Source organism: Cervus canadensis, chromosome 1, assembly GCF_019320065.1.
Source record: "Cervus canadensis isolate Bull #8, Minnesota chromosome 1, ASM1932006v1, whole genome shotgun sequence".
NCBI classification, from domain to species: Eukaryota; Metazoa; Chordata; class Mammalia; order Artiodactyla; family Cervidae; genus Cervus; species Cervus canadensis.
The window spans coordinates 70,287,100-70,301,446 of NC_057386.1; the positions used below are offsets into that span (position 1 = coordinate 70,287,100).

Here is a 14,347-nt window from a genome sequence, read left to right on the forward strand (position 1 = left end):
TAAATAGCAATAAAAACCCATATGAAATGCATGACCACTTAATTCCATTCTTAAAACCACTTTTCTCCAGCTGCATCCCTTAGCCCAGTTGCACCTTAAGTACCTGCAGTGGCAAAGATCTTCCTTAGGATATAGACTTTAGATGTTCTGCATATCTGTGAATGTCACAACTTCTATTTCTATGAATGGCCTCTTTTCTGTCAAGCGGACTCTCCTCAAATTCCATAATATCAAAACTTTCCAGAAATTTTACCAGAATTCTCAGTTTCCATCCATCAGGGTGACTTCAGATCAATGAGATTTTTCTTAGTCTGATACTGAAAAAGGGCATATTCTAATTTAGATAAGTATTTGTTTTAATATATAAATAAAACCCAAGACTAATAACTTCATGTCCAAATGAAAGAAGTAAAATAGTGAATTTGAATTATCTTTTTGTTTCTATTTGCATTTTTAAAAATTCCTTTTTGTAAATCAAGTAAACTTTGCCTGTTATGAAATGTAAAACCTGACAAATTCACATATAATAGTAGAAATTGACAAACATTTTTATTTTCAGATAGCAAATTCATTTTAAAAAACAAAAATTCTTCTGTTTAAAAGAAATGATATGCATTAACTATGAAGGTTTAAATAGGAACCTATTTAGTAAAACATTAATCGCTCTTTCTGGTTCTCAAATATTAGTAATGAGACTTTAACAATGCCATACATGTATGTGTGTATGTGTACACAAATGTATGTGTAAAATAGAGTTGAGGTCAGAATAGTTATGTATGCTTTCTAAATCCATTCTATTTGAAATATTTTTTGCAAAGAATGGTCTTTTTTAAAAAGGTACTAGAAATTTTAAAAATTGATACCAGTTATATATCATGGATGTTTGGAGCTGTCTTGAGTACCAAGACAATCCCTTCTGAATCAGTTCATGTTCTTTGGTCACAGGTGCAGAGACAGAAACTGACTAAGTAGAGTGGAAATGATTTTATTAGGATATTTGGTAACTAGCTGAATTTAGGGGAAAACCTGGCTCAGAAGAAAAGGAAAAGACATGGGGCACTTGGAAAGGTCTAGGTAGCCAGAACCATTTTCAGCTCTTGTCAGGATGTTGCTGCCAGGTAGATTGAGCTCCAGAAACCTTCTACATCTTTGTGTTTCTTGCTTCAAGATTCAGAATGCTGGGAGAGAGGCCAGTGGCTTAATGTGGAGGGAGTCTTTGAAATCAGGTCCCACCAAGATGACACATGATGTGCCATTTCCAAAACGACTTCAGAGAACTGTGGCAGTGGAGCTAGATGCTGAGGGGACCAAAGCCAACCCAGGCACCCTCAGGGAGTGATGTTCTGCATTTCTGTCCCAGCTGGGATGAGCACTGAGATGGCCTCCTGACACGCATTTATTTCCACTGTTTATGTTAGGGGCCCCCAACCCCCAGGCCAGGAACTGGTCCCAGTCCGTGGCCTGTTAGGAACTGGGCCACATAGCAGGAAGTGGGCGGCCGGTGAACGAGCAAGTGAGGCTTCATCTGTATTTACAGCCGTTTCGCATCCCTTGTATCCCCCTGGTCTATGGAAAAATTGTCTTCCACAAAACTGATCCCTAGTGCCAAAAAGGTTGGGGACCACTGTTTTAAACCGATGATCTAATTTTTATTTATTTATAGTTTATACACACACACACATATGTATATTCTTTTTCAGATCCTTTTTCATTATGTTATCACAAGATGTTGAATATGGTTCCCTGTGCTGCACAATAGGTCCCTGTTGCTGATCTATTTTATACGCAGCAGTGTGTATCTATTAATCCCAAACTCCTAATTTATCCCTCCCCTCACCTTCCCTTTTTGATAACCATAAACTTATTCTCTATGTGGCAGTGCTTGTTTGACGCGAGGCTGGATTTCCAGCCCCCTGACCTCTCAGACATTCCCCAAACTATCTTTTGGGTACCTCTTGGATGTCCCCTTCAGGTGCCTCAGACTCAAGTTATCTGAACCCACGCTTATTACCCTTCCCCAAACCTAGTCATCCTTTTGTGTTCCCCTCGTTAGCAAATTGGGCTTCCCAGGTGGTGCAAGTGGTAATGAATCGGCCTGCAGGAGACATAAGAGGCATGGACTCGATCCCTGGGATGCAAAGACCTGGAGGATGGCACCACTCTAGTATTCTTGCCTGAAGAATCCCCATGGACAGAGAAGCTTAGTGGGCTACAGTCCACGGGGTCACAAAGTGTTGGACAAAACTGAAGCAACTTAGCACACACGCATGCCCTTTAGTAAATTACTAACTGCCCACCCCAAAACTCTTGTTGTCATCCTAGCTGTTCTCTTTCCATCAGCCCTAACATCCACCCAGTCACCAAGTACTCAGTATTTTTATATCCTGAATGTCTCAAACCCACCTACTTCTGTGTGTCCCTCTGCCTTAACTTCAGTTCAGTCCATGGCCTCTCCTGTCCATGAACACCAGTGTCTCCTGTCTCTCCTCGCTGCTCCCGGTTCTACCCTCCTCCCAGCCATTCTCTTGGATCTAGTGTGAATTTCAGAGTCACAAGATCAAGGATGGTAAATTGAAAGTCTTTATTTTTTTTTATAACTTAATTTTAATTCCTGATCCTAAGCCTTGATTCTCCCTAATGTAAAAATCCAACCTCATCCCTCTTAGGTAAAGTCATCCAATTCAGTGATTTCTCAGGTTATTCAGATTCTAACACTCCTTCCCGTCACCCTGTGTTCCTATATAGAAACAACACAACACTGGTACCAAGAACACAGCACTGATGCCAGGGAGAAAGAAATAAGGTTCCTAGGTTTAGCAAATAAAAATACAATGTACACTTCAAATTTCAAAAAAAAGAAATTTTTTTTTTGGTCTAAGTATTCCCATGCAACATTCGGGATACACTAATACAAAGAAATCATTTGTGGTTTATCTGATACTCAGATTTTACTGGGTATCCTGCCCAGTTTTATCTGGCAAGCTCAGGAGAGGGGGTTTGTCAGCATTTACTCCCAGGTCTTGATCTAGGACCTTGTGATAGACTCAACTCGCCTGGCATCCATTTCTGCTTTCTTTGCTAACACAATTCCAGTTTTATCTGGGGCCACAACGTGCCTCCAGACATGCAGGACATTTGTTTTTCTAGTCTTTGCAGCCAGGGATGGCCATGTGACACCGTTCTCACCAGTGGAACAAAGTGGGATTCCAATAGCAGTTGCAGGAATAAAAGTATTCCCAATAATAGAGAAAGACACAGCTGATGTCACCCGCCTATCCCATTTCTTCTTGCCTGGAAGGTGGACATGATATCTGGACTGGGGCAGCCCTCCAGTGACCAAGGACAGGAAGGAAATAATCCCTGAAGCACAGGCCTTGAACTTGCCAGGCCATGGAACCAAGGCTAACAGCTGCCTACCTTTAGGCATCTTGTGCTGTGAGCAGTACAAACTTCTAGTTTTGAAGGCACCACGAGCCGGGTTTTCTCTTCCTTGGAGTTGAATGGGTTCCTAACCTCTGGGGTGCTGCCCCGGGCTCTGTCACTGATGCACTTGATTCATCCTTTCCTGTCAGCTCTCGAAATGTGCTGACCTGACTCTTTCAGTAGCACCCCGGTGCTGCTTACTCACAGAGTTACAGCTGTGTCCCCATTCAGTCCCCAGTGGGCAGCACGTCCGACAGCCTTTTAGCACACATGCCCTTGCTAGGGCCAGTGACATTGTGGCAGACACACCAGCCCTCTCTTCCCATTAACTTTGATGTCACACATGGAGGTCACCAGACAATTTATGGTCTTTGGTCCATACTGTCCAGGGGCCATGGGACATCACGTGGACTGGTTCTGGTTTTCTTCTGCTAATAAACTGGCTGCAGTGACTTTTGCTGCCTTTCCATGCCCTGTGTTGGGGTGGGAGGGTGTGGGCGTGCGTAGGGAGAGACACAACCTGATTCTTCTTACATCTCACGCTTTCCTTCTCCACACTCTGGGCCAGAAGGCAGAAGCAAAAATCTGTGATTGCTTCTCTCTTCTCCATGTCAAATATTTTTGGTCATCAGTTTGACAAGATGGTGGCCTTTGACTTGTGGACCTGGTAATATGGTTTCCTTACTCTCTTTATGGACTAGTCCTGTAACAATAGGTGCCTTGCATTGGCCACTAGGTTGAGGAGGGTTGCAGTTCAGTTGGGAATCCACTTCAAGTAATTTTTCTAATATATTGGGTTGGCCAAAATGTTTGTTTGAGTTTTTCCATGTAGCTTACAGAAAAACCCAAAATAATTTTTTGGCCAACCCAATACAATCTCACTGAGTCATTTCCCAGACTCAAACACTTCTATGACTCTATCCCACTCCTAGCTTGGAGTCCAAACTACTTACTGTACTCTGAGGTCTCCACAATATGGGTTCTGCCCTCCCCCTTTTTTACCTTCCCTTTCCCACTCATCTCCTCATCACTGTGTGTATTTAGTTCCAGAGCAAAGCTGATCCACTGAGTAACAAATTCTGGGTGTATGGCACCTCGGCATTTTTGTTTTGTTTGCTTTTTAAACTCTGTAGGGTGAGTCTGTTGTCAGATTTCATGTTTCTCAGAGAATCTTCACATGCATAATTTTGCTTGGTTCTTAGAAGAATCCTGTGATATAGGTATAGCACAGATTAGTATACATATTTCACAGATGAGAAGAAGTGAAGTCCAGAAAAGTTAGGAAGAAATGGCCTGAACCTCAGGGGTTCTAATTCTAGATTGTCACCACTCCACACTGAAATGCTTATTGATAGTAATATCACATCTCATCAGTTCTAAATATTTAATTGTCCCCTATTTAAAAATGTAAGGTAATTAGTATAAAGTGATATCATTTGGCCGCTGATTACTTGCTTAGTAGAATAATAACCCCAACACATCTATTATTCCATAGCCCTGTTTATTTCCTATATAGCAATGTTCATGCTCTGAAATTTTTTATGATTTGTTTACTTATCTGTTCATTGTGTTCTTCTACTAGAATATACACTTCACAAGGGTATTGAATCTATTTGATCTAGAACAGTGCCTGGCACTTAATAGGAAGCTCAATAGCTATTGATTGAATAGATAAATATACTATTCAATTGTTTGAATAGTGTATTTGATCTGCAAGGAGATGAGACCAGTCAATCCTAAAGGAAATCAACCCTGAATATTCATTGGAAGGACTGATGCTGAAGCTGAAACTCCAATGCTTTGGCCACCTAATGCAAAGAGCTGATTCATTAGAAAAGACCCTGGTGCTGGGAAAGATTGAAGGTGGGAGGAAAAGAGGATGACAGAGGATGAGATGATTGAATGGGATCACCAATTCAATAGACATGAGATGGTGATGGACAGGGAAGCCTGGAGTGCTGCAGTCCATGGGGTTGCAAAGTGTCAGACATGACTGAGTGACCAAAAAACAACAACAGTCAATTGTCATTTTATCTCTTTGCATATGATTTATTATTGTTAGAAGTGAAGTCATAATCTAACAAGTCATTAACTTAAGCCTAACTGAATATAACTTAAAAAATATATTTAGCAAGAGATATCCATAAACTCTTTCTGCATAAATGAAGAAATGAATGAACCTTCATAACATACAGGGAAACCACTTAATAGAGCTTTGTTGTGACATTCAATGACACATTTAAATTTTGTTTGCCTTACTGGCTTTTTGTGTTGTTTTGGTGGGAGGCTTACTTATTAAGTATTTATGGATATTGTCAGTTGCTGTGGTCTGAGAGTTGTGTTCCTAAAATTCATATATTGAAATCCCAGTCCCTGGAAGTGTAGGTAAATGGGGTTTTTAGAAGGTGATTAGGTCATGAGGGTGGGGCACTCATGAATAGCATTAGTGCTCTTATAAAAGAGACCCCAGAGAGTGCTCTAGCTTCTTACATTATGTGAGGACACCACTAGAAAGTTCAGGCTGTGAACCAGGAAGGGCAGCCTTCCTGGAGCCTTGATCTTAGACTTCTGGCCTCCAGAACTGTGAGCAATAAATTTCAGTTGTTTATAAGCTACTCAGTTAGTGGTATTCTGTTGTTGTTCAGTCACTCAGTCAGGTCTGACTCTTTGCGACCCCATGGACTGCACACTCTGCTACATCAGCCCAAATGGACTGAGACATCCGTCAACTAGCTTATTTGTCCTCATCAAAAGGAGCTCAGCTCTGGAACTGATAATATTTATAATGTAATTTCCCTAAAATTACCATATTTAGATAGCTCTTGGCATCTTTCATTAAACTGGAGTTATTCACTTATAAGTGTTTGAGGTCAAGATAGTTTTCAACCCTTTCACTGAGGGGGAAAAAAAAAAGAGCCAGCATGATCCAACCTTTAATTATTATAGGATCAAAAAATCAAAAGATTTGAAGGATTAACATAATGAGTTCAGTGTTCTGATTCTTATTCCCAGTTACCGGAACTCGTACAAGAAGAACGTCTGTGTGGACATGCTGCGGGATGGTTATCATAAGTCCTTTACCGAGCTCTTCGCTCTGGCAGAGAAGTGGGATGCCCTGAGGGAGGCTGCGAGGGTCCGATCCCTCTCCTGGGCACAGAGACCCCTGGAAGAGCAGCCCGACAAGCTGGATCACTTCTACTACTACCTGACCAGGGCTGAGACAGCTGAAAGGAAAGGTACGTGGAGGGGTTTGGGGAAGCAGCACTGCAGAAACCAGAGCAGGGAGCCCCTGAGGGCAGGTTCCAAACCGCTTCATACGTGAATTTAAGACAGTAGGACGCCGCAGCACAATTCAACCTAGTCAGCTAAGCGTCTTCATGGAATGAACAGTAGAGAATGCTGACTCACAAGAGTGCCCAGACACACGGCCATCCTGGGGATGTCACTCTAAGCCTGGATAGGCAATAAATAAATAGCACCTAGTAACATCTCCAGGGCTTCCCAATGTATTAAAATCTTTGGTATTATTAATTTACATCTTTATATAGTTTTTTTTCTTTATACTTAATCTGAATATTGACTTTCACTGAGGAGCCCTTTGCAGAGTATGGTGATTTGCCAGTTATACTTATTTTCTAGTATTTATAGGATGGAATATCCTTAAGATTTCTATCAGAGAATTTTTATTAGTGAATTGTGAGGAGACAGGAAAAGTCTGTAATCCACAGTTATGAATAAAATTGTTAATTTTTTATTTTCCATCATATCATCTCTCATTAATTCCTTTTTTGATATTGTAAAGTTTTCCAGAAGGTCAATATGTTTCAAGTATTAAAGAAAATATTTTTCTCTCTACTACAGTTATACTGATATCATTGTCATAAGTATTTCTTAGTTACATGTTCAAAATTGGTCATTTTATACAATTAAAGAAAGGAAATCCCAAAATTTGGCATATACATTTGGTATCTTCAAAGAATTATCTTCTTCTTTGACTTTTTTGTGTGAAAATACCATAGGACTCAAAAAGAGAAGCTTTAAGTTCTACCATGAAAATGTCTCTATTTCATTGTATAGTATAATACATCAGTGAACTTGGGTGTGCATGTGTGTATATGTAGATAAGAGGTGATTATTTTTATAATGAAAATATTTAACTACAGAATTGACTTTAAAAAGAGTCCTTTGGTGAATTTTAAAATGTGATTTTACATATAAGTTCTCAAGAAATTAACTGTTTGAAATTTTAAAATGCTATTGTAAAAAAAGTTATCAGCCCCAAATTCTGAGGTGATATTTACACTGAAAATAGAATTGATCAAGATAAAATTTGCTCATAAGTCATTTTTTTCAAGTTGAATTAATTTGATTCACTAAACATTTTAAATAGAAGCATTCATTTTAGTAGCATAATAGCATAAATTTAGGCCAAATACATCAGTAGTCATAAAGTATCATAAAAGAAACTTATAAGGCATTTTATAATTATAAAGAAACTAGAATGCTAAATAATCTATTTGAAGGTAGAAAACTTTTACTTTATAATACTTTATTTGAAAAAGTAACTATGTTTTATATAAATTAAATGATTTTCCAATCCCTAAAATTTAAAAAGTCCAAGCTTCATAATAGCCAATGTCTTATACACATGTACAAGTGATGAAATATTTTTCTTACTGAGTAGTTTGTCACATGATCATGGTAACTAAGGTTCTATTTGATAAATGGAATAAAATTACTTCTTGCTCAGAACAACTCTTCTGTAGGGTTATTGACTTCAAAATGCTGTGGGTTTTGCCTGGTTAAAATACAAAAAATTAAAATTATTGCAAAAAAACATTATTGGAAATGCATCAGTTGAAGGAAAAGTAAACATTTATATGCTTATTTAAAAACAAATGTGTAATTTTTTCAAATTTAACACATGAACTTTATATGAGAAAAACTATTTAAGATTTAAGAATGTCCTAGGGAATATATACAGAAACTCTTATTAACTTGAATTAATTCTAAATCTTAAATCCCATGTATACCACACACTTAATCTAGAATATAGAAATCTGTTAATAGTTCCTGGATGATTTCACCCCATATGGTTGTGGAATCTGAGACAATTATCTTGAAGCAGCATCGTATCTCTGAGTATTCTCATTGCTTCTCATTGGAAAGACCATCACTCTAGGGTCACAATGAAGTTCATTTAATCAAAGCTATGGCACTAACAATAGTCATCTCGGGTCAGTTCTGTCTCTTGAGACTCACAGAGCAGAAACCTAGAGTTATTTAAATTATTTTTCAAAATATCACTTTCTGTTTTATAGCAAAGAAGTGTTTAAAGGAAGCCAGTCATTCTTTTTGGATTATTTTCCATTTGTTACAAAGTATTTCTTTGTCCCTGATATCTTTCTTATATGACCCAATATGAATCATCTCTGTACCATCTGTAACATGATTAGGGCCTGGTGCCCCATGGGGCTGAGGAAGAGATGGCAATAATGGTAATGGGTAACCGAATCAATAGATAATTCAAACATTATTTACACTTGACTTTAAATTATTGTCAAGGGTTAAGCAGCAATTTTTTTTCATTAATAACATTTATTTAAGATACCCAAAGTATGTTTTACTCAAGCAGAGTCCCACTGGATGTTTATACAGTTTATGTGAAGAAAAACAAAAGTGAGTGTCTGGGGAAATAAGTTTGAGAAACAACTCTGTGAATTAACATATACATTAAGCAGGTTGGTTTATTGCAGGACTTATCAGAGCCTTTGACTTGTTAATATGTTGTGTGTTTCACCAAAAGAGAGAAATTAGTAGGAGCATTTTCCAAATTCATTTCATCATGAGATCTCCTTTTAAGGTAGCATAGTGAATATTGGTCTAAAGAATAAATCAACAATAAAATTGATTTTCATCTTATTAATATACCTGCTGACAATTTGAAGAAATGTGCAGGCAAGGAGAAAAGGCTGCTTAGGATGTAAAGGGTATAAACCATGTATTTGAATTATTCAGAGGTTCAAAACTTTCCATTTTTCCATACAAGAAAGCTTAACTGACAAGTAGTCTTTAAATATGTAATCTAAATAGCTTCTAAGCAAAACCAAAAACTTTATCAAATGTTGGAAATGTTTTTCGATTAAATCTTAATTACTGAAAAACAGAAAATTATTTTAGGTTTGCATATATCTTTTTTAAAAGCTCTTTGTATGACGTTTTAAAATGGAAGATATGAAATGTTTTATTTACAGGTTTTAAAAATAGCAGCTCTCTAATCATTATATATATGGGTTCCCTGGTGGCTCAGATGGTAAAGAGTCTGTCTGCGGTGTGGGAGACCAGCGTTCGATCCCTGGGTCGGGAAGATCCTCTGAAGAAGGAAATGGAAACCCACTCCATTATTCTTGCCTGGAAAATCCCATGGGTGGAGGAACCTGGCAGGCTACAGTCCATGCGGTTGCAAAGAGTGGGACATGACTGAGTGACTTCACTTTCACTTTCAATCACTGTATATGAGAAAGAATATAAAATATTACAAAACAGATTTTAATGCTATATTCATATTAGGCACAGGTCCAGAATGGAAAGATATAGCACAAGAGAAGTCAGTTCTGAAATGAGAGTATTTGTTTTAAGTAAATTGCTCAGGATTTCACCTCCTACTTTTCACCTAAGCTATTGCATATTGTGAATAACCTTAAAAGGCAGAAAGTCTCTACAGAATCTCCAGTTCCTTCAAAACTGGGGAATAGGGAGAATGTATTTTAACTTTAATTTTTAGTTCTAAAACTTATTTTGAGATAAATCTTAATGTCCTATGGAATTATGAAGCAGCGATTTCCTGGGTGGCATAGTGATAAAGAATCCACCCACCGATGCAGGAGATGCAAGAGATGTGGATTAGATCCCTGGGTCAAGAAGATCTCCTGGAGGAGGAAATGGCCACCCACTTTAGTATTCTTGGGCTTCCCTTGTGGCTCGGCTCGTAAAGAATCAGCCTGCAATGTAGGAGACCTGGGTTTGATCCCTGGGTTGGAAAAATCCCCTGGAGAAGGGAAAGGCTACCCACTCCATTATTCTGGCCTGGAGAATTCCATGGACTAGTCCAAGGGGTCGCAAAGAGTCGGACATGGCTGAGCAACTTTCACTTGCACTTTCCAGTATTCTTGCCTGGAAAGTCTCCTTGGACAGAGGAGACTGGCAGGCTGCATGGGTTTGTGAAGAGTTGGACACAACTGGGTGAGTGAGCACCGCACAGCACACACGCGGTGTGTAAAAGCTGGCGTTACGTAGGTCTTAAGTTTCTTTGGGAACACTGGAGTGACTTATATACAGTTTTCAAAAGTTAATTTTTGTTGTAATCAGCCTAGTGTCAATTTTTTCTGAGCTTTTTGACTTTAATCTTATAGGAGTACCGATGGGCAATATATAAACGCTTTTCATAATTGTAATTCTTTCAGGCGTATATAGATTGACACTCCTGATAGTAGTGAGCAATTAATATCATTTAATTCCAACAGATAGTGATTGCTGTAAAAAGTCCTCGGAAGGGTAATCCATAGCCTGCCATTTATTTATGATTGTGTTTTTAGCACAAATGCAAAGAAAGGCAAAGATTATGAATTTGTTCATGTCCACCAATAGAATGAAATCTACAAGACTGAAGCACAGTATAGCACAAACATTTTTGTTTAAGTTTATGACTGTTTGCAGTGGAGTTTGTAAGCCTGATTTACAGTTTATCAGTATAGTTTTTTGTGTACAAATAGGTCAGATATTTGCCACTTTAGGGGAAAAAAGAGGGATTTAATAAACTGACAACTAATAAACTGGTAACTTTCTGAGTGAGAAGGGTGAGTAGTATTAACACATTTTCAGCAGAAGAAGATACTCATAGAAAAGATAATGCTAGAAATCCACTGTTTCTTAATGTTGCTAGTAACTTGTACTGTCAGAAATGGTGCTATTAAGTGTATGGAACAGACAGTGATCATCATTTCTTGTATCTGTCTATAGGCTGCATGCTTGCTTTTTCTTTTGGGTGAAAATACCTTGATTTTTTAGATTTCATCTGCTTTCTTCCTTTATCTTTTTGCCATGGTTAGGACACGTTGCTTTCTCTGGAATCTCTAAATACTTTTCAAATCTTCAGTGGGATAAGTACTTGCTGATACCATACACTCATTTATTCCAAAAGAACCTAGCCCATTGCTAGCAGGCACCATTCTGCTTTTTGTCTTATATGAAGACTACTATTTCAACCAAAGAGTATATCAGTCTAAGCTCTTCAAAAGATTTTGTTGTTGTTGTTTTTCTCATGTGTACATCCTTTAATTAATATAACTAGTTTAATAGTTAAAACACATTAATTTTTACATTTCCAGTTTTTAAATAGTTAATCACGCTTTTAAAGAAAAATAGAAACTATATGTCACTATATTGGTTTGCCATTTGAAGAGATGTGCCTTGAGACATTTTTCTAATGCATTTTCTGATGTTTTTCTCTCTTTGAAGAATACTTTGAAGAGGTCTATAATAACTTGTACGCTCTGGCCTGTTACTTCAATAATTCTGAAGACAAGTGGGTAAGAAACCACTTCTACGAACGATGTTTTAAGATTGCCCAAGTAATCAAAATTGATGGTGGGAAGAAGGAAGCTGAGGCGCATGGACATATGGGGCTGCTCTTCGAGGAAGATGGTGAGTAGCCTTTTGCCAGGCTGCCCTAGGGGCTTTGGAGACTCTTGAGTCCAGGCAACCAGAAAGCATGTAGGGTGGAGAAAAAGACCCGAGGCTTGGTGTAAGAATGTGAGCTGTGTGTGCTGTGTGCTCAGTCGTGTCCGACTCTTTGCTACCCCATGGACTATAGCCTGCCAGGCTCCTCTGTCCATGGGATATTCCAGGCAAGAATACTGGAGTGGGTTGCCATTTCCTCACCCAGGGGATCTTTCTGATCCAGGAATTGAATTGAGCCTCTTGCGTCTCCTGCCTTGGCAGGTGGATTCTTTACCACTGTGCCACCTGGGAAGAATGTAAGTTATTCAGATTAAAAAGCAAAAGGATGTGACTTTGGACTCAGCCTCTGTATTGCTACACTCATACCCCAGCTGAGCACTCAGCCTAGAGTTCCCAGCAGCATCATCATGGAGAGAAAACTTCTTCCCAGTCTTCCAAGTACATCCTTCATCCACATTGCACCGTTTCAAGTTATCTTTCCTTTCGTATAGACCTTTTCATTCATTTTAACTTGATTTCTCATGTTTGAAAATGGGAAAGAGGAAAGGCACATATGGTGATTTTCCTAACTTGCCAAATCCCATGTATACAATCTCTATAACTCAGATACCACTTGTTGTGGTTTTATAATAATTTCTGAAGGAAATGTTTCTTTATAAATAATGTCATGCTTAATAATATTAAATTAAGACAAGCCAAAGTCTGAGACAAAACCACAAATTCATCAGAAACATATTTCTTATGGTGGTTTAATAAGGATTGTGAGTAGAAATTTAAGAATTAAAGTTATTTGTGGAAGAATAGTGAGTGGTTAGATCATTTACAAACCAAATATATCGGAAGATGAAAATATTTGATCAGAAATAATTCTATTTCTCCCCTTAGAGCACTCTCATTTCCATGAGAGTTTTGGGCAATAGGGTTAAGTTAGAAGATATTTGCTGTTTTATGGCTAGAACTGCCTAGGACTTTGAGAAAGGAGGGGGGAAAAGGCTTTCATGCCTCAGGAGATTGCACATTGTATTCTACAGCATGGTAGGTACTGGAACGTGGCTGATGGTCAAGGGCTGTCTTGGGTGATAGGTATGAAGAGCAGAACCATTCAAAGAAGTGAGAGATCATAGGTCCTAGATTCAAGGAAGGCAAGATGGAACCAGAAGGAACTGGTGTGGGGAGGACTTCACTGGTAGTCCAATGGCTAAGACGCCAGGTTCCAAATGCAAGGGGGCACAGGTTTGATCCCTGGTTGGGGAACTAGATCCACATGGTACACAGAGAGGCCAAGAAAAAAAAAGATAAGATGTAAATAAAGAAAAAAAAAAAGAAGAAGGGACTTGTGGGGGACATGAAAGATGGGTATAATTTAGGCAGGTAAAGAAACAGGAATATATTCTGTAAATGGAACTACATAGACCAAAGCAAAATTAGAGGAAATGACAGGTGCAGCAACTTGGTTAAAGTGGCAAGTATATTTCTGAGCAGTGATGGGGACTGAGTGTGTATGGAAAGGCAAACTGGAGATGTGCTGGCGTTCAGAGTTTGGGCGTCTGTCCCTTCAGTCTAAGGAGAGGAGTGCGATAGGAGTCTCACTGTGAGACACCCCATGGAAGGAGGAGGGGGAATGGATAGGAAGCTGCTGCATTAATTCCGCCTTGAAGGAACAATCCAAGAGTATTTTAAAAGAATATATTTGAGCATATCCATAGCAAAAAAAAAAAAAAAAAACACACAATTTTTTTTTTTTTGGCTGCACCTGTGGCATGTGGGAGGTCAGTTCCCCAACCAGCGTTTGAACTGGTGCCCCCTGCCTTGGGAGCATGGAGTCTTAAACCACTAGAGCACTAGAGAAGTCCCTGCAGTACAATTTATGATGTCTCAAAGCAAAGGATTAGCAACATTAAGCAATACCTCTACAACAGAGTTCTGTGCAGTCATGAAATTACAAATTAGAGCCAAATTCATTCGTTTAGCAAGTATTTGTTTAGTACCTAATGTCTAGAGATAAAACAGCTAGCAAGATGGACAAAATATTTTCCTTGCAACACTAAGATTCTACTGGGAAAAACAGGCCTTGACCATTCCTAGCTATTGTAACATACGAAGTAGTGGTAAATGCTGTGATGAAAAGTAAGGCAAAGGAATAGATAGCAGTTGCTACTTTGCATACAGTGTTCACCTTTTAGAA

At 38.6% G+C, this 14,347-nt stretch overlaps 1 protein-coding gene across 2 annotated transcripts in view; it reads left to right on the forward strand.

Annotated features, from left to right (window-relative positions):
• TTC29 (tetratricopeptide repeat domain 29) overlaps window positions 1–14,347 on the forward strand; it is a 256,862-nt gene that overhangs the window by 34,932 nt on the left and 207,583 nt on the right. For both annotated transcript variants that reach the window (XM_043487622.1, XM_043487701.1), the window contains exons 5-6: window positions 6,436–6,659; window positions 11,941–12,126. In XM_043487622.1, coding sequence (XP_043343557.1) covers window positions 6,436–6,659; window positions 11,941–12,126 — 410 coding nt within the window. The remainder of the gene's footprint in view (window positions 1–6,435; window positions 6,660–11,940; window positions 12,127–14,347) is intronic.